Source organism: Mesoplodon densirostris, chromosome 5 (assembly GCF_025265405.1).
Source record: "Mesoplodon densirostris isolate mMesDen1 chromosome 5, mMesDen1 primary haplotype, whole genome shotgun sequence".
NCBI classification, from domain to species: domain Eukaryota; kingdom Metazoa; phylum Chordata; class Mammalia; order Artiodactyla; family Ziphiidae; genus Mesoplodon; species Mesoplodon densirostris.
In genome coordinates this window covers 3,995,163-4,015,192 of record NC_082665.1, presented here as the reverse complement: position 1 = coordinate 4,015,192, position 20,030 = coordinate 3,995,163, and the positions used below count along the sequence as shown (strand labels likewise).

At 50.8% G+C, this 20,030-nt stretch overlaps 1 protein-coding gene across 3 annotated transcripts in view; it reads right to left on the bottom strand.

Annotated features, from left to right (window-relative positions):
* Window positions 1-19,763, bottom strand: part of PRDM15 (PR/SET domain 15) — a 59,659-nt gene extending 39,896 nt beyond the window's left edge. For 2 of the 3 annotated variants that reach the window (XM_060098465.1, XM_060098466.1), the window contains exons 1-4: window positions 19,709-19,763; window positions 4,401-4,446; window positions 3,559-3,652; window positions 1,942-2,095 (exon numbers count right to left, since the gene is read on the bottom strand). In XM_060098465.1, coding sequence (XP_059954448.1) covers window positions 1,942-2,095; window positions 3,559-3,652; window positions 4,401-4,437 — 285 coding nt within the window. In that variant the 5' untranslated portion in view covers window positions 4,438-4,446; window positions 19,709-19,763. Of the gene's footprint in view, window positions 1-1,941; window positions 2,096-3,558; window positions 3,653-4,400; window positions 4,447-19,704 lie in introns of all 3 variants that reach the window. The other variant, XM_060098467.1, reaches the window with a different exon arrangement.
* Window positions 19,764-20,030: the final 267 nt, after the last annotated feature.

Below are 20,030 nucleotides of genomic sequence, written 5' to 3'. Positions count from 1 at the left end.
AGACACAGCAAAAGGTCAGGTGTCCCTGGGAGACCCTAGTCCTCTGCATGGCTCAGGTGGGAACTGCCACGCCTAATTTCCACCTGTGGTCCAGGTGGGCACCCGGACGCGTACATTCTGCTGCACGGGGAAACCCGAGTCCTGCTCCTAGGCCAGGAGTTATCAGGAGACCTGAGTTCTATGCGTGGCCCGGCTGGGAACTGGGACATCTGAGGTCTACTTGTGGTCCAGGTGTAGAACCTGGACACTCAAGTTCTAATCAGTGTTCAAGTGGGCATGAAGGTGCTTCTTGAGTTCTACTCCCGGCCCAGGTGTCATCAGGACACCTCAGTTCTAGGCATGGCACAGGTGGGAATCAGGACACCTGAGTTCTACTCCAGTTCCAGACGTCATCGGGACACCTGAACTCTATACCTGGCCCAGACGTCATCGGGACGTCTGAGTTCTACACATGGCCCAGGTGGGCATCAGGACACCCAAGATCTTATCCCGGCTCTGTTGCAAGTACGGTCAGTGACTTTAGCAAAGTTCCTCGATCTTTATAAGCTGCGCCCTCATCTGCAAAGCAGCACCAGTGTTTTATGGATTAAATGCAGGCAGGGACCAGGGGGAGAAGCCTGAATATTTTGAAGTTCAAAGTAACCACATGGAATAGGGGGTTCCTGTCCGCCATTTTCAGACGCAATCATTGCTTCCTCATTGTAGGAAGAAATCGCCCCCCTCTCCTGGGCTTTTCCTGTAGGGGCTCCCCGCTGCTAAGAGCTAGAGGCCCTCTTTGAGGACGGAGCCCTCGGAAGCAAGGGGAGAGGGCAGAGGGGTCCACCAGGGGCCTAACGACCCTGAGCCGGTGTGGGAACTGCGCCCTTGCCCTCCCTCCATGGGCGTAAAGCTGCCCCCAGCACCCAGGTAACCAACGCTGAGCCTGTGCTGGAAACAACTCAATACGAGACACAGACCTTCAGAATCCGAGTCGCTGAAAGAAATCAAAACAGGCACAAAGGACTTTTTCAAAGGGGCCTCGGCCGACCCCGGGCCCACAGCGATCACGTGCGTCAGCCCCAGGCCTCTGTACCTCACTCCTTCCCGTAAAATAACGCTTCTTTCTTTTCTTTCTTTGTAAACAAATCAAGTGCCTTTCCTTTCGCTCTGCTGTGCTGAAATCTGCCTTGTAAACTCAGTTCTCCAAGGACTGGCGAAACTCCGCGGTCACCTAGATCATCTCTGCCCTGAAACACGTGGGTCTCCGCTGAGGGTCTCCAGGAAAGCTCACCTCTCGGGGTAGCCACCGCCCGACCAGCACCCGTTCCTCTCTGTTTATTTCACAGGTGTTTTTGAAGGCGGGCTGAGGCTGGGCGCGTACTGGGTGCGGGGACAGAGCCGTGACTGACACCCACGTCCCTCGCCTCACGGCGCCTCCGTGGGTCTCGCTTTAAGTGATCCAAGCCCTCCCACCGATTTCCTTCCATTTTGTTTTTCTCAGTGTCATATAAAAGCTGTCATTTTCCAGCCTGATGTGCTTTTCAGAGCTGCCAAATTTTGCACTGGCCTCTCATCAAGGCCCCGACAAGACACCTTCCTTTTGAAAGAGGCTTGCAAAGTATCCTACGCTCTGCACCGGTGTGAAAATACTAACGCACCCCTGCAAAAATCCACAGAAAGCCCCCCTCCTAAAGCCTGCGCTGGGGGTCTACTCTTGCATATGTTTTAAATAGAATCTCTTTAATGTCTTGCAAAATACTAACTTAACTCTGATGCTCCTGTGATATAAAAACAAACTAAAAAAAAATCTGAACACTGTCTTGGAAATTCACCAGAACTATAATACCTAGAGCTGTTTCCAAGACATTTATGAATCACTGGTGCTCAGCGGGCGTTGCCCCGTCTGCACGAGGAGGGTCACAAAGCAGGGGTTCTGCCTCCCCCACTGACCCCAGCTTTTACCTTCAATGGAAACGCAGACTCCTTCTCCCATTTGGCGACTCTCCTCGACTCAAAGGGGCCAAACTGCGTGCGCTTGACGAGCTGGGTCACAGCAAACACCCCCTCGGCTCCATCTTCCAGGCGTCTGATCTCCAGGTTGGAGGGAAGGGACGACCTAGAAATAGAACAAAGCAAGAGACTCTCGGCCCCGGGCATCCACTGACCGAGATGCCACCCACACCAGGGGACGAGAGGGTTAGGATGACGGAAAAGGTCCTCTCACTGGCCCCCAGAGTAGGCGACAGACGGGCGTTGACTCGAGGATGCGTTTAAAATCCCCGCCCAGGAGACAAGAGTTGATGCGTGTGTGTGCGTGCGCACACACACACACACACACACACATCCTAAGTGTGGGCTTCAATCGGCCAACAGAGAGAGGAGGACCACAGAGAGACCACAAAGAGGGGCCACGTGTAAAGCACCACCGGGAAGACAAGAAGTGCCTCCGCATTCCAAAGACCATAAAAGCATTTCCAGTCAGGCTGCACTGGGCTGGTTTCATCGGGGATGTGGCCTTTCTAAGTAAACTCGGAGAACATCAAGGATGGGGCACGCGTGCCAGCGGGAAGGCATGTGGGCTGGGACCCTGCGTGAGCCAAGGCCAGGGCCAGCCTGGCCCACGTCGGGAGTGGGGCGGACCCCCAGGGCGCCTGGAGCACACACCCCTCACAGGAGCGAGCAGGGGGGCTGAGACGAGGAAACTGTCACAGAGGGACCGATGGCTCCCACGGGAACTTTGTGGGCAACAGGCAACCACTGAAGGTTTTTGGAAGAGAGCTCATCAGATCTGTACTTCAGGCGAAATTAGTCATCTCTCTGCTTTGTGCAGGGAAGTCCCAGTAAGACAAGGAAATAAAGAGGCTGGGAAAACCAGTTGGGCGGCTTCTAGGAACAGCATTGATTAGATGACAATTTTAGTGCCACTACATGCCAGGCCCTAAATCAGGTGTAAGGATCACAGCAACTTTCCAAAGGGTGGTTATTCTCTCCACTTTACAGATGAGGCAACTGAGGTGCAGACGGGAGCACGTCTCGTCTGGGTTCAAACAGCTACTACACGGTAGGTGGGGCTGTGCCCCTCCCCCCCGCCCAGGGAAACGTGGACTGGAAGAGCTACGGAGCCCCCTGGCCGGATCTAGGTGCTTGTCCAGAAGCTGCCACAGCTTTGCCTGGCTGCCCGCATCCCTGCCCCTTGCCCACGGTGGGCGCTTGTTAGACAGCAGGCCTGGGCTCGGACCACAGGGGAGACTGAACAAGCTCGGCCGTGGCCGCTCAACGCATAAACCGACCCAGCCCATCAGCTGAACCAGGAACTAGATAAAAGACATTGACCCTGAAGTGTCTGCAACAAGCCTCGGCTCATCCTGGCGGCAGAAGACTCAGCTCACGGTGGGACGGAGATTTCTGACGGCCTCAGACGTGAGGACAGCCCTTCTCACCGAAGCCTCTCCCATTTCTTCTTTTGCTGCCCCCCCCTTTTTGTAGACACCCAGGCCACCAGGCTCTTGCAGCAGGTGACATGCCGAAAACCCTGTCTGACAGGCAGGATGATAAAAGCAGCTCAAGGTGGTCACTCACCTTGCCCTGCTTAACACAAAGGAGTCTTTGACCATGACCACCGGGCCCAGCTCGGGACATTCAGAGTCGTGGTACTGGCTGCAGTCTTCACACCCTGCAAACAAACATCCCGGCGTCAGAGGGGGCGTTGAGCGGGGAGGGAGACGCCCACAGAGCATCGCGCGGCCTGGGAGTAAGCGACAGTGCTCCCCATAAATGCAAAAAGAGTACAACGCAGGACGTGCGCCCCCAGGAGAAAACCCTGCTCCACGGCACGCTGCAAAGTAGGCCAAGTCACCTCTATGGGGACGGAGGACAGGGGTGTCCCCAGGGAATGAGTGTAAATGAAAATTCACCAACTTAACCTGTTTATCATAAATCTAACATGTTGTAAACCTCTTTCTAAAACCTGGGGTTACTTATCTGAGTCAACTGCCAGCCCTGCTGAGTGCCCTTTGCCAGGAGTTCTCAGAAAGATGATCCTTTTAAAACTGTACCGGGCAACACATTTCTTGCGTAATAAATTGTGGTTCTTTTTTTTTTTTTTGCGGTACGTGGGCCTCTCACTGTTGTGGCCTGTCCCGTTGCGGAGCACAGGCTCCGGACGCGCAGGCTCAGCAGTCGTGGCTCACGGGCCCAGCCGCTCCATGGCACGTGGGATCTTCCCGGGCTGGGGCACGAACCCGCGTCCCCTGCATCGGCAGGCGGACTCTCAACCACTGTGCCACCAGGGAAGCCCAATAAGTCGTGGTTCTTAAAACAAGTAAGACCACGTCTAAAGGAGAGAGCTCTTCTCTACTATAAAAACCAAGCGTGGACGTGGCTTTGCCTTCCGTGGTGAGGATGGGCCACGGGCCACTTACAGATGAACATGATCTCCTCGTTCCCATCTTCAGCCATCACCACCACCTGTCAGGACAGAGCGCTGCGTTAGTGATCAGCTTTTGGGCAAAGGCATTTCTTAAATTGAAGTATAGTTGATTTACAGTGTTGTGTTAATTTCTGTCGTACAGCAAAGTGACTCAGTTTCATTCTTTTTCAGATTCTTTTCCATTGGCGTTTTTTTGTTTGTTTGTTTGTTTTTGCGGTACCCGGGCCTCTCACTGTTGTGGCCTCTCCCGTTGCGGAGCACAGGCTCCGGATGCGCAGGCCCAGCGGCCATGGCTCACGGGCCCAGCCGCTCCGTGGCATGCGGGATCCTCCCGGACCGGGGCACGAATCCACGTCCCCCGCATCGGCAGGCGGACTCTCAACCACCGTGCCACCAGGGAGGCCCTCCATTGGCGTTTTTAAAGACAGTCCCTGCTAATGGCCCTCTCGAGCCTGTGTAGGGACTGACTTTGTGCTTTTTAAGAAATTTTTTGTTTTATTTTATTGGTCCTGCCACGTGGCTTGCGGGATCTTAGTTCCTCGACCAGAGACTGAACCCAGGCTCCTGGCAGTGGAAGCGTGGAGTCCTAATTGCTGGACCACCAGGGAAGTCCCTGACTTTGCGCTTTAAAGGCAACAGGCAGCAGGGTCCCCTTTATCGTGGGTTCAGGTGGGGGCCTTGAAATGTTTTCTAACCTAGAATGATGCTGCTTTATAATAAACCATTGATGTGAATGGCTCTGAATTAGGACGTGTTTGTGAACTCAGGCTTTCATCTTTCATATCAGCCATCCATTTCCAGTTGTAAAATAAATATACCACTATTTTTAAAAAGCCAGTTTTCACACTGCCACTTCTATTTTTTCCTCCCTCACGGGACTGTGACTTCCTCCGGGGCAATCACATCACACGCGACCTCCATTTTTTTCCACCTGCTAACCTGTGTGTGACACCAAATTTCTCTCGAAGGGGGACTAAGCACCGCCTGACATCATGGAGGAGAGCCTGCCTGCCCTCCACAAAACCTTTATCACAACTGGTCACTTCTATCTCCTATGCAACCTTGAGGTTCACCTCCAAAGCGGGCAGCTGCGCTCAGGCCCCCTGTATATTCGTGGGCGATCTGGATGTGTTCAGATGGGGCCTCAGGTTCCTGATCTATAAAACGGAACTTAAAATGCCCACCTCATGTAGTTCTGGGGGGAGCATAAAGTGAGATACACCCCGTATGTGCCACTCAATAATCGTTCCTCTTCCCTCCCACCCCTCCATCCCCAATTAAGCTAACTCGACACATCCTTCCTGCATCCCACTCCTGGCCAAGCCCGAGTGTATCACGAGGTACCTTTCTGGGGAAGTACACAGGCCGGCGCTCCACGAATGCCGATTCCACACGCCCTCTGCCCCATTTCCATCCCGGGAGCTTTTGAAGAATGAATAGCAGACAAATGCAAAGTCCAAATGAAAATGGATTTGCTGAACACATGATTAGTTGAAAGGTCCACCACAGAAGAGTGAATGAGTTATAAGGAAACAAGGCAGAGAGATGGCGTTTCCAATTTGCCCCTAAAATGCCAGGGATCAACAACCAGGGTATATTTTTTCTCCAAACACAGCACAGTTTTTTCTGTTCCTGGGGACACCCCTTTACATTACAAGATGCCGCATGTGGCCTCAGCACGTTTAACTTGGTGTTTCCTGGTGGATGGGCTCCACGGGTGGGGTCAGGGGCCAGTCTGGAACAGGGGCAACGGCTGGTCATGGAGCAAAAGGAGAAGAGGGACAAAGAGGCAGAGGAAACACATGAAAACCCGCTTTCATGAGCTGCTGAGGTGCCCCCAGGAGCTTGAGAACCGTCCACCCATCAGCAGGAACCCACTCTACCCAGCAACACCAGCTCACGGTCAAGGAAGTTCTGCAAGAACAGTGGGCTCTTAAGGGAGCCCTCAGACTGCCTACAAAGCTGGCAGCATTGGAGGGTGCGGACAAAGAGGACCGTCCCAGCCTTCCTCGTGGCCCAGTGTGGCCACCTCCCCTGTGCCTGCCTCTGATCTGGCCTCTCAAGGCTTCCATGTCTTGGCTACTGTAAACAGTGCTGCTGTGAACACTGGGGTGCATGTATCTTTTCAAATTAGAGTTTTCTCCGGATATATGTCCAGGGGCGGGATTGTTGGGTCGTATGGTGGCTCTATTTTTAGTTTTTTAAGGAACCTCCATACTGTTCTCCATAGTGGCTGTTTCCATTTACATTCCTACCAACAGTGCAAGCGTGTTCCCCTTTCTCCACACCCTCTCCAGCAACTGTTATTTGTAGACTTTTTAATCATGGCCATTCTGACTGGTGTGAGATAATACCTCACTGTAGTTTTGATTTGCATTTCTCTAATAATTAGCGATGTTCAGCATCCTTTCATGTGCCTGTTGGCCATCTGTATGTCTTCTTTGGAGAAATGTCTATTTAAGTCTTCTGCCCATTTTTGGATTGGGTTGTTTGTTTTTTTGTTATTGACTTGTATGAGCTGTTTGTGTATTTCGGAAATCAAGTCACATTGTTTGCAAATATTTTCTCCCATTTCATTGGTTGTCTTTTCGTTTTGTTTATGGTTTCCTTTGCTGTGCAAAAGCTTATGAGTTTGATTGGGTCCCATCTTTTTATTTTTGCTTTTATTTCTACTGCCTTGGGAGACTAAGAAAACATTGCTATGGTTTCTGTCAGAGAATGTTTTGCCTATGTTCTCTTCTAGGAGTCTTATGGTGTCATGTCTTATATTTAAGTCTTTAAGCCATTCTGAGTTTATTTTTGTGAATGATGTGAGGGTATGTTCTAACTTCATTGATTTACATGTGGCTGCCCAGCTTTCCCAACATCACCGGCTGAAGACACTGTCTTTTCTCCATTGTATATTCTTGCCTCTTTTGTTGAGATTAATTGACTATAGGTGTATAGGTTTATTTCTGGGCTCTCTATTCTGTTCCATTGATCCATACATCTGTTTTTGTGCCAATACCATGATGTTTTGATTACTGTAGCTTTGTAGTATTGTCTGAAGTCTGAGAGTTATGCCTCCAGCTTTGTTCTTTTTCCTCTGGATTGCTTTGGTAATTCTGCATCTTTTATGGTTCCATATAAATTTTACGATTATTTGTTCTAGCTCTGTGAAAAATGTCACAGATAATTTGATAGGGACAATTAATCTGTAGATTGCTTTGGGTAGTATGGCCATTTTAACAATATTAATTCTTCTAATCCAAGAGCGTGAGATATCTTTCCATTTCTTTAAATAATCTTTAATTTCTTTTATCAATGTTTTATAGTTCTCAGCATATGTCTTTCACCTCCCTGATCAGGTTTATTCCTACATATTTTTTTTGGGGGGGTGAATGCGATTTTAAAAGAGATTGTTCATTTTTTACTTTCCCTTTCTAATATTTCACTGTTAGTGTGAAGAAATGCAACAGATTTCTGTTTGTTAATCTTGTATCCTGCTACTTTGATGAATTCGTTTATCAGTTCTAGTAGTTTTTGTGTGGCACCTCTAGGGTCTTCTATATAGTATCATGTCATTTGCATATAATGACAATTTTACCTCTTCCCTTCCAGTCTGGATATCTTTTATTTCTTTTTCTTGTCTGAGTGCTATGGCTAGGACTTCCAATACTATGTTGAACAGAAGTGGTGAGAGTGGGCACCCTTGTCTTGTTCCAGATTTTAGCAGGAAGTCTTTCAGCTTTTCACTGTTGAGTATTATGTTGGTTATGGGTTTGTCATAAATAACTTTTATAAAGGAGCCTCTTGAAGTCTGTGTTGTGCTGGCAAAATCCCTCTGGTGTGCAGAATGCTCCTTTGCAGAAGGGAAGTCCAGTTTCCAGACTTCTCCAGCATGTAAGAAATCTCAGACCAAGGGATTGTAAATAGTACTGTTGTAGGGAAAATGACAGAAAAATATTCAAAGTGTGAGATTCAGCCATTTTAACCACCGATCCTGAGGAAACTTACTTATACCAGTGGTTCTCAGTGTGGTCCCTGGACCATCAAACAGTAGCACCAGCAGCACCTGGGAATTTCTCAGAAATGTGAATTATTGGGCCCCTCCCCAGACCTGCTGGGCTGGGGCCCTGCACTCTGCGTATTTGCAAACCTCCAGGTTATTCTGATGCAGCTCAAGTCTGAGAACTGCTGCTTAACCCTCAATCTTTTTAACACTTACATGATTACTACTGCAAAAAGCAAACAAACTAACCACAACAGTGATCACTGGGGGACCACAGTAATCATGTCAGGAAACCAGATTTGTCATGAGGGTCAGTTAGGCTTAGACCAGAAGTATCTGTGTGTAACTTGGTGGGAAATGGGGAGCAAGGGGAGATCTGGGGCAGATGTTCTCTGTGACACCTGAGGTTTACTCGGCAGCCCCCATGATTACAACTGTTAAAAACAATTCTGAAAAAGAAGACTAAAGTGAGAGACATCAGTTTACCTGGTTCAAGCTTAATTATAAAGGACAGTAATAAAGACTTTGGTATTGGTAGAGGGATAGACACACAGATCAATGGAAATGGAGAACAGACTCACAGAATATGCTCAACTGATTCTGGACAAAGGGGAAAAGCAGCTCAGTGGAGGAAGGATGGTCTTTTCAACAAACGGTGCTGGGGCAACTGGACATGCAGAGGCAGAAAAAAAAAAAAAGAACTGTGACCTCACATCTCACACAAAGATTAATTCATAATGGATCAGAGACTTAAAACATAAAACAGTAAATTTTTTTTTAGAAAAACAGGAGAAAATCTTTGAGATCTACAACTAGCCAGTTTTTAGACTTGTCACCAAAAGCATAGTTTATTAAAGGAAAATTGATAAATGGGACTTTACCAAAATTTAACATTTTTGCTCTACAGAAGATGCTGTTAAGAGGATGAACAGACAATGTAAAGACCGGAGACATTTTTGCAAACCGCGTAACCATATGCAGAATATGCAAAGAACTCTCAAAACCCAATAGTAAAAATGCAAACAAGCCAATTAGAAAATGGGCAAAAGACATGAATAGACATTTCATCAACAAAATCACTGGAATGGCAAATAAGCACATGAAAAGATGTCCAACATCATTAGCTGCCAAGGAAATGCAAGTAGAAACCACAAGGACACCACTACACACCTTTCAGAATGGCAGGATGCCGGTGGGGATGAGGAGACTGGGACATCTGTGTTCGCTGGTAGGAGTGGAAATCCATTTGACAGTTTCTGATAAAACCAACATGGCCTATGACCCAGCAATGGCATTGGTGGGCGGCTATCCCAGAGAAATGGAAACTTACATCCACAAAAAACCTGTACACGACTACTGAGGGTAGCTTTATTCCTAATAGCCCAAACTAGAAACAACCCAGAGTCCCTCACTGGGTGACTGGTTAAACAATCTAATCTGTGGTCCATCCACAGCCTGGAATACTAATCAGCAACTAAAAACATGAAACTACCGACACACACACAACCAATCTTGATGAATCTCCAGAATGCTGCTGGGTGAAAAACGCCAATCCTCAAAGGTTACATGCCGTATGATCCCATTCACATAACATTCTTTTTTTTTTTTTTTTTTTTTTTTTGGCGGTACACGGGCCTCTCACTGTTGTGGCCTCTCCCGTTGCGGAGCACAGGTTCCCAACGCGCAGGCTCAGCGGCCATGGCTCACAGGCCCAGCCACTCCGCGGCACGTGGGATCTTCCCAGACCAGGGCACGAACCTGCGTCTCCTCCATCGGCAGGCGGACTCTCAACCACTGCACCACCAGGGAAGCCCCCACATAACATTCTTAAAATGACAAAATTATTGAGAAGGGGACTAGGGCACTGGTTGGTGGGGGTAAAGGAGGGAGAGGGGTGGGAGGAAAGAGGGGGAGGCTATAAGGGGGCCCCAGAGGGCTCCTTGCGGGGCTGGAACATTCTGTATCTGGACTGCATCAAGGTGACCATCCCTGCTGCCCCCCGGTACTGGAGTTGTGCAAGATGGTACCACTGGTGGAAACTGAATGAAGGATACACGGATCTCTCTGTGTTCCTTCTTATAACCACCCGGGAACCTACAGTAATCTCATCAACATCAGTGAAATCAAATCACTGTAGTTCAAAAGCAACTTCCAGCACAATGCGTGGGAATGGTCTGGATCCTGGTGGAGATACAGCACATAGGACATTTTTTTTTTTTTTTTTTTTTTTTTTTTGCGGTACGTGGGCCTCTCACTGTTGTGGCCTCTCCTGTTGCGGAGCACAGGCTCTGGACAGGCAGGCTCTGTGGCCATGGCTCACAGGCCCAGCCGCTCCACGGCATGTGGGATCCTCCCGGACCAGGGCATGAACCCGTGTCCCCTGCATCGGCAGGTGGACTCTCAACCACTGCGCCACCAGGGAAGCCCCGCACATATGACTTTTATCGGACAACTGGATATCTGAATACCAACTGGATATCTGACCAGATTTTGACCATATCAAGGAACCAGTATTAAATGTTTTAGGTGGGTAACAGTATTGTGGTTATTTTTAGAGCCCTTCTCCTGTAGAGACACAGACCGAAATATTTACAAACGCAATGATGTGACCAGGGTTTGCCTCGAGGTCCTACCGGTGGGGAGTCCTGGACGGGGTGGAGGGCGCAGTCAGACCTGGGCGACAGCAGCTGAGCTGGTGATGGACAGGTGCGGTCGGCTGTTGCCTGCCTGTCCACTGTTTTGTGTGTTCATACTAAAGCTATTTGTCAATGGTGACGACACCTTCTTCCCAGGTCCTCCTCTTCCGCTGACTCTGAGTCCTGCCCCCAAAGCTGGCCTTGAACGCATGCCAAGTCCACTCAACAACTTTTTCTTCACCTCACGTGACCTCTGGGTCACGCCGGATGTGGCCGACTGCCCTCCCCTCCTCCACAGCCACTCCTCCCCCAACCAGCGGCACTGAGCTGCTCTCTCCTGGTGCTCCGCCCCCCTGGGGAATCCTCCTCCGCCACCGGATCGCTGTCTTGGCTCCCGTGGGCTCAGCACCACCGGCCCCTTCTCATCCCTCCTCGTGCTGGACCCTCTTCCCAGGCAGTCACACCTGCTTCTGTGGCTGCTGCTAATACCACATGGATGCTGGTGACTCTACTCGGGGTCCCACACGTACACCCAGCTCCCCGGCCGCACCTCCGCCTGGAAGCCGGCAGCAGCTCAACACACCAAAAACAAACTCCGGGCCACTCCCGGTTCCCTGCCTGGTGCTCCGAGGGCCACGGGAGGCCGAGTCTGGCTCTCAGGCAGGTGGTCAGGGACCAGGTCCCCTCCTACAGCTGCGAACGTTCATCATCCAGAACTTGGATGCAGGCAGACACCCCGCTGCCACCCTCAGCTCAGACGGCCCAGAAACCTCATGGGACTGTTGTCAGTTTCACACAGATTTTCTATAAAAACACAGTGCAGTTCTACAGATCACCTGCCACTGGTCAAACACCACCTGGAGAGGAAAGAGAGGGTAAGACGAGCCTCCCTCGCGTCCCAGCACAGACCAGCTCGATCCAGATTCCCCGGGAAACAGGTCCTGGAAGGGGAACCATACACCAAACTTGGGACAGATCAGTCTTCACAACAACGATCGCTCAGATTCCAGGTCCTCAAAGTGCCTCCCGTAGGTGGTCGGACAGTGTTCCTCCTTCCGAGACAGGCTTGTTTCACTCTGCATCACGTCCTCAAGGGTCATCTACATTGGCCTGTGTGTCGGAATGGCCCTCCTATTAAAGGCTAAATAATACCCCATCGTTATTCACCTGTCGATAGACACTTGGGTCGCTTCCACATTGTAACTACTGGGAATGAAGCCGCTACGAACAAGGGGCAAATACCTCTTCGGGTCTCTGCCTTCGACTCTTTTGGGTCTATACGCAGAAGTGGACTTACTGGATCATACAGTAATTCTACATTTAATTTTTGAGGAACCACCATACTGCTTTCCATGGCAGCTGCACCATCTTCCATTCCCTCCACACCCTCGCCAACGCTTATTATTTTCTGGGTTTTTTGACAGTAGCTGTCCTAGTGCATGCAAGGTGAAAAGGAATTTTTTTTTTTCGCCTCGCCGCGTGGCACGTGGGATCTTAGTTCCCCAACCAGGGACTGAACCCTGCAGTGCCCCCTGCAGTGGAAGCAAAGAGTCTTAACGACTGGACCACCCGGGAAGTCCCGATAAGGATTATTTTTAAATGTGATCTGCAGAAGCTGGGGTTTAGAAAAAACAATCAGTTTTGAAACACTGGAAAATGAAAACTTCACAATTTTAAAAGACACATAGCTTAAAATAACTCAAAGAAAAAGGCGTTTTCAAGAAGGTTGTTGATATAAGTATGAAACGAAGGTTATCGCTTGTTTGTTAATCTGGCTGGGCCTTCCCAGGCCGTCCCTGGCCTGCCTATGTGATGGAGGGGGATGGATAAAGGACAGAGGTGAGGAAGGTTGAGGTCCTGCAAGTTTGCTATTGGCCCAGATGACTTAGCAGTCCCTCCTTGTCAGTGACCAAAGCAGTGGTCTCAACAGAAATATAAGGTAAGCCACACATGGAATACTTTCTAGGTCTTTAGTTTTGAAATAATTACAGGAAGTTTCAAAAATAGCACAGGGAGGTCCCCTGAACCCTTCAGTTTTCTCCAAGGGTTATATCTTACGTAACTATGCATATCACATACATAGTTTGAAAGAGTAAGTGCCGCACACTCTCAAAACCAGGATGTTGACCTTGGCACTGTGCGTGTGCACGTAATTCTATGTCTTCTCATCACAGGTGTAGGCTCATGGGACCACCTCCACAATCCAGATTCAGGAATGTTCTATCACTGAAAAGACCTCACTCATGTGCCCCTTTATAGCCACACCCTGTCCCCTGACCATCCCTAACCCCTAGCAACCACTAATCTGTTCTCTAATTCTACAAATTTTATCATTTCAAGAGTGTCATATAAATGGAACCACACAGTATGTGGCCTTTTGAGATTGGCTTGTTTACTTCACTCAGCATAATGTCCCTGGGTTGTTACATGTATCAGTAGTTCATCCCTTTTACTGCTTCTCACTCCATGATGTGAGTTTAACCACTCACTTACTGAAGGAGCCTTGATTTTGTCCCCATTTTTTGCTATTACAAATAAAGTTGCTATGAACAATTGTGCACAGGTATTTTTGGACATAAATTGACATTTCTCTGGGATAAATGCCCAAGAGTGTAATTACTGGGTCCTGTGTTAGGTGGATGTTTAGTTTTTAAAGAAACTGCCCCACTGCCAACGTCTGAAAGATCCAGTTTCTTGGCGTCCTTGGCAGCATTTGGTGTCACCGTGTTTTATTTTAGCCATTCTCACACGTGTGCAGTGGTATCTCGTTGTGGTTTTAATTTGCATTTCCCTCATGGCAAATGACATTGCGCACCTTTTCCTGTGCTTATGTGCCATTTGTAAATCCTCTTCGGTAAATGTCTCTTCGTGTCTTTTGCTCATTTTCCAGTTGGCCCCTTCCTGTCCCACTGCCCTTCAGGTCTGACACTGGCTGCGTGGGCCTTCCTCCCACTGTCACCTGGGATTCGTTTGTCCTCTTGGGTGTGGAGCTCTTGTTTCCTGAGCCCTCGTTGCTTCCGTTTTCTTGGTTTATTCCTTTGATCTGGGGAGCACATTTTCCAGTAGTTTCCTTAGAATGGTGTCCGGGAGGTAAATCTCGTGAGAGGACTTGCCTGTCTGCAAATGTCTTTACTCCAATCTCACGGGCCAGCTGCTTTGCCTGGTCCACGGTGGTTTTCCTGCGGAAGGTTGAAAGTGAGACTCCATCGTCCTCAGCTTCCAATGCTCCAGCTGAGGAGTCTGATGACTTTCCAGCAGGCAAACCCTCTGTATGGGACTCCCTCCCCCCAGATCTCTTAGTCTGTTTTAGCTCCAGGGCCCTGAAGTCTCACGGTCTGCCTTGGTGCTGAGCTCGGGCTGGCCCTTTCAGCCTGGCTCTCCTGTCCTGCAGTCCTCAGATTTTCTCGTGTTATTTCTTTTATAATTTCTTCTGTTTCCTCTTTCTGAACCTTTTAGTTTCATCCAAGATGACATCTGTTTTTCTGATTTTCACATCTGGTTCTTTAGGAGGGATTTCTGAGCAAAGGGGGCAAGAGAGGTTTGCATTCTGCCATCTCAGAAATGGAAACTGAGCTAGCGTTGACCTTCTCAGGCTGATGAGAGCTCTAACGGGCAATCATCTTTTGCTTAACAAAAAAAAAAAAAAAAAAAAAAAGAGAGGGGAATGTGAGGCCTGATTCTTACTTAATAGGCCTTGTGAGACAGACAAGATATTTTAAAACTAGGCACCCTGGGAGCTTTGGTGGTGAAAAGATCCTCACACGTTCTCAGCATAAGGGCGAGAGCACAGTGGAAAGAGAAACCACAGAGAACAAAGTCCAGAGAAGTCAGATGTATGGGACCAAGGGGCCCAGAGGGATGGGGCGGAGGGGGCGGGTGGCATGGAAGCAACGGATCAATGAACAGAATTGAAGCGGCTTGGTCAGAACAGATTTTGTAAACCTCTTGACTAATATGGCACCAAATTGCACTTCTGTTTTTGGTCACAATAAAAGGCAAACTTACTATAACTAATTAGCATATATATTCTTAAGCTTACAAAAAGCCAAAGGCCTTGAGTTACAAAACACTGGGAACCCTCCTTCCCCAAGACAGACTCTCTGTCCAGCAGGTAGGGTCCCATCCCCCCGACAGCGAGCAGCGAGTAGCGAGCGGCAGTTCTGGAACATGATCCCCTGCAGGCCCTACACACGAATCATGATCTAGGGACACTCGAATTATACCATTGGCCTCTGGCCTCATCATGGTGGAGGGCCATTTACTGAGGGTTTTCTGATGGCACCTGCGATATTTCAGCGCTTAAGCTGGAGAAGGAGATGGTGCTCAACATTGAAAACAAGTCACACAGAGCCCTAACATCCAGCACCTCTCAGGTAAAGAAAGCCGTCACCTCTGGGAAGCCCATGCTTCAATTTTCTGTAAGTTTGCAGAAACATGAGCCCACAGGCTCTGGGAGACTCCAGCGGAGCATCCAGAGTTGGGCTTCCTCAGATGCTATTAGGATGAGAGGCTTCAACTGGGCCCCCACTGTGACCCTGAGCTGTCCCCTGCCCCGTGACAGCGAAAGGTTCCTCACCACCCCAAACCATCCATGACCAGCCTCCCAGCTTCCCCGACCTCTTCCTCTTGTTTCCTCCTCCAGAAACTCCCTCCACCTGCCAAACTCCTACCTAACCTTCAAAACCTAATCCAAATGGCCCCTCCTCTCCAAAGCCCTCTTGGCCACACCTGTCACTCACCACACAGGCACAGGGCAGCCACGTCTCCCCGGGAGGCCCCACCCCACCTGCACCTCCCTTATTACACACCTGTCTCTGCTGCAGAGTTACACCCTGGATTATTCACACCAGCCTTCAACAGAGCTCACTCGTAAAAACAAAAAAGTTTTAACTGTGGCTCTAATGCCGCACTTCTGTCTCCTTTCATTGCAAAAATCCTGGGAAGGACTCCGGCGGCTTCTCTCTTGAATGGGAAGAACCGCCCTCACGGCTCCCCCAAAGCCCTCCACTGTGGACTGCATCCCCTTCATCCCCTAGGCAGCATTCAAGCCCTCCCCCTGGAAACCCTTTCCTGCGAGGTCTCCTGGTCTTTCCATCCCAACCGCTGCTCCTCCCGAGGCCCCTCTGTGCTCCCATCTCGAGCCACCACAGTGGGGCAGCCTGGGGCAGCCCAGGCCGGCTCTTGGGTCCTTTCTCCATCCGGACCCAGCATTTACCCGCCATCACCTCCCATGCCCGAGTCCACCCAGGCCCCTGAGCCCACCTGACACATGGTTCCATGAGCGACCTCTTTGCCAACAGTCCCACAAAAGTGTTTTACAAAATGCTATTTCCTGCCCTTCAGCTGACAGTGTACGCTGCTCAGCCCTACTTTAAACAGCTGCAAGGGACGTAATCTCCAGCATATTATGAATATTAACTTCTTGAAATAAAACTGCGATGTGGCTCTTCTAAACACATCTATTGGAATCGAAACACCACAGCGTGATACCCACTGCCATCCGGTCACAAGGCGTGTGGACAAGGTCCTCTTCATCTGTCAGGAGGCTCACGGCACTTCTGTCTTTACCATCGTCTGTTTCCATCACCACAGATGTTAAACCCAATGTGTTATGTTTGTGCTTGAAATGACTATTGATCACCTTTTATGCATATAGATCAAATTAGTCTTGATTTCCTATGACCATGAGTTTGTGCTAATTTCTCCCGGACTATGCTATCGTTCCAATAACTGGGACACCACTGATCACAATGGAAATACTGCCCACACTGGTAAACAGTCACCTAGCACAGAAGCTGGGTTTAATGAGATAAATAGGACTTTTCCGCCAATGCAGTCACGTATCATGGAATTCGATTCAACTCTGTTCCTACCCTTCGTTTTTACAGATGTGAGTGCAGGAAACCCTGCTCCCACAGACAAGTAGTTGGGACGGAAGAGCTTTGTTATAGTCGCCACTTAGCAACGACCACCTGCCGAGGTCTCCCATGCACCGTGAGAGCCACATATTTGTGAGCTGACCACGGCCCACACCAAGACTGGGGCTGGGGGTCGCCATTTTCTGGACGGTGGGAGGGACCCTTCCTTAGGAAGGGAGCACTTAAGGAAGGTGATGACCAGGACCATGGGCCCTGGGCAAGGGTTTCTGCCACCCGAGGGGCAGTTTGAAGATGCTGCTGGCCTACCAGGTCCCGATTCCCTGACCACCCCTCAACCTGCACACCTGTCACCTGCACCTCAGTGAATGGCACCTCCTGCCACCCCCTGTACATTCCCCACTCAAACCAGCAGCAAGGCCTGCCTCGCTCTAGAAATACCCTTTGTCCTGTCACCTCATTTCCCCTCTGCCCCCACCCTGTTTCTAGGGGAACCTTGTTGGGCAGCCACGGGGTCCTCTCTAAAAAGACACAGATCCTTTGGACCCCTGCCCCAAACCCCAGTGGTGTCCGCTTGGCTCTCAGGGTAAACTCTGAGTGGAGTACAGCCTGTGCCACCCTCCTGTGCTGCCCCAACTCGGCCACACAAAGCTTGCTGCCACCCCAGGGCCTTTGCACTTGCCACGTCTGGCTGTGACACCCTCACCCCAGATCTCCACTGAGGGCCTCGCAGCACTGGTTTCCATTGGAATGTCACCTTCTCAGACAGACCTTCCTGGTCCCCACTGCCCAAGTGTGCCTACCCCTGCCCATGCCCCGCCTCCACCTGTCACCCTTCCTGCCTTCTTCTACATGTTCTAACCACTGTCCACCTCCCTCCCTCCAGAGCAGGGCCTTCTCTCTCGCCCTCTGCAGCACCCGGCACATGACAGCTGCTGGGTGGACGGCCAATGAACATGCGCACGCGTGAACCATGTGAGATGAAAGACAGGTATTGTCATACATCACAACTGGGGAAAGGAGGCTGAGAAAGCATTTGAGTCCTTGCCCACAATCTCAGCCTCTCAAATCACATGTGCAAGAAACAGCTGCCTTCAATCTCCCTTAAATCTGCAAAATGGGAGAAGTGTTTTTCCCCTGGCCTTCTACACAGACGATATCAAAAGAATGATATATGAGAGGTATATCCCAAGCTAACGGAGTTCTTTCTCAAATATAATTGTTCCCAGAAAAGCTATTAGCCTTGTCATTGGGGGTGATTTTTAAATTTATTTATTGGTCTTCTGGAAAAAATAACCATTCCTTCTGCTTGCAAAATCGAACATATTGCATTCTCTGTTGGCAGCTTTTTTGCAAAAATATGACTCAAAGATATAGGAGAAAAAAACTTCATACAGGATAAATCTTACTATCTTTCCCTTTCAAAATTCAGACTATAGTTCTATTTCTTAACCATTCACCATAAGGCAGTGATGTCAAGAAAATCCAGAGAAGCAGAGTGGAGCCATGAAAATGCGGAAAACGTGAAAGTGTCCAGGTTTGAAACAAAATACGGTGGTGTTTTGTGTGTACTGGGAGGGGGAGGCTAACTTATAAAAACCAAGTGTCTACATCGTTACACTCTCCAGGGAGAGTTCTCACTGCTGCCTTTGAATATCTGTCACAAAAGCACTTGCTCATTTACTTTTCGTCCTTAAAAATACGTCCAGGAACCAAGCTGGGTTTCTCCAAATTTAGCTGGTGAGTCCAGATTCTATGAGAGTGACTTAAGCAAACATGGGTTTTGTGGGTTGGCCGCTTAAATATGTACACGGGTCCACGTGTCTCTGATCACACACTTGTTTCTACCATTTTAATCTACCCTTGGTGGGGCAGGGGGGCAATTTCTGAGCTTTTGTGGAAAAAAAAAGAAATCTCATCTACTACCTTAAGAGCTGAATAGAGATGAACACATAACAACTAGAGCTATCAGCACGGTGGATATTTCCATAATGCGTTTTCAATTGTCTTCTCAAAGCTGACCTTCATCGGGAATACCCGTCCCCTCGCCAGAGGCCACATGGCCGGCTGGTCCACCTGTCCGCGCCAGGGCGGGGCCAGCGCGCCGTTTTCCAGCACAGCCACCCACCCCGAGGGCGGGCACATGTCACCTGTCCACAGATTTCACTACCTTTCCTGTGCCACCCAAGGGTTTACACAAACAGGATGCAGGGTGCTCGGGGCGGGGCGGCGGCGGGGGGGGGGGGGGCTGGGCAGACCCGTCGCCCGAATCCTGGGGTCTGCCTTGCTAACCGCAGGAGCTGGGGGTCCAGGGACCCTCCCTATTCGCCCCCGCGGGCTGGGCCCAGGACGGGAGAGAGTGACATCACGAGGCACCGTCGGCGACGAGGGCGCCCGGGGGCGGGACCGCGGGCCGGGGGCCGGGGGCGGAGGACCCCCAGCGCCGCGCCAACGGGCGAGCGCGGCCCCGGCCCCGCGCCCCGAGCGGGCGGGCCGGGGGGAGCGGGCGGCGGGGCCCGCGGCGGGGCCGGCGGCGGGCGGGCTGGCGGCGCGCAGGGCGATCCCGGAGCGGCTCCGGGAAATCCAGCCGGGTTTTGACTCCGATCGCCCACGGTGCCCGCAGCCGGCGAATGTAACAAAGAACAGGCGGCATGGCGGCTGGACCGGGGCGGGCGGCGGGCCGGGCGGGGCCGGGGGCGGCGGGCCGGGCGGGGGCGCGCGGGGGCGGCGGGCCGGGCAGGGCCGGGGCGGCGCGTGCGGGGGCGGGCGGCGGGCGCGGGGCCCGGGCTTTACCTGCCTTTGGAATGTGCAGAGCGGGATCGGATCCGGACTCCGGGTTGCGATCCGCTCCGGAAACTACGCAGCACCGGAAGCCGGGGGGCGGTGGCGGGGTATTGTGGGAGTTGTAGTTCTCCCGGGGCGCGGGCGGCGTGGACGCGAGAGTGTGGGAACGGACGGCCTGGACGGGAGAGCTGGGGATGGGCGGTGTGGCCGCGGAGCGGGCGGCCTGGCTTGGGGAGCAGGCGAGCGGGCAGCGTGGACGGGAGAGCCTGGGAGTGGGCGGCGTGGACACGGAGCGGGCGGCGTGGACGGGGAGGCGGAGGAGCGGGCGGTGTGGA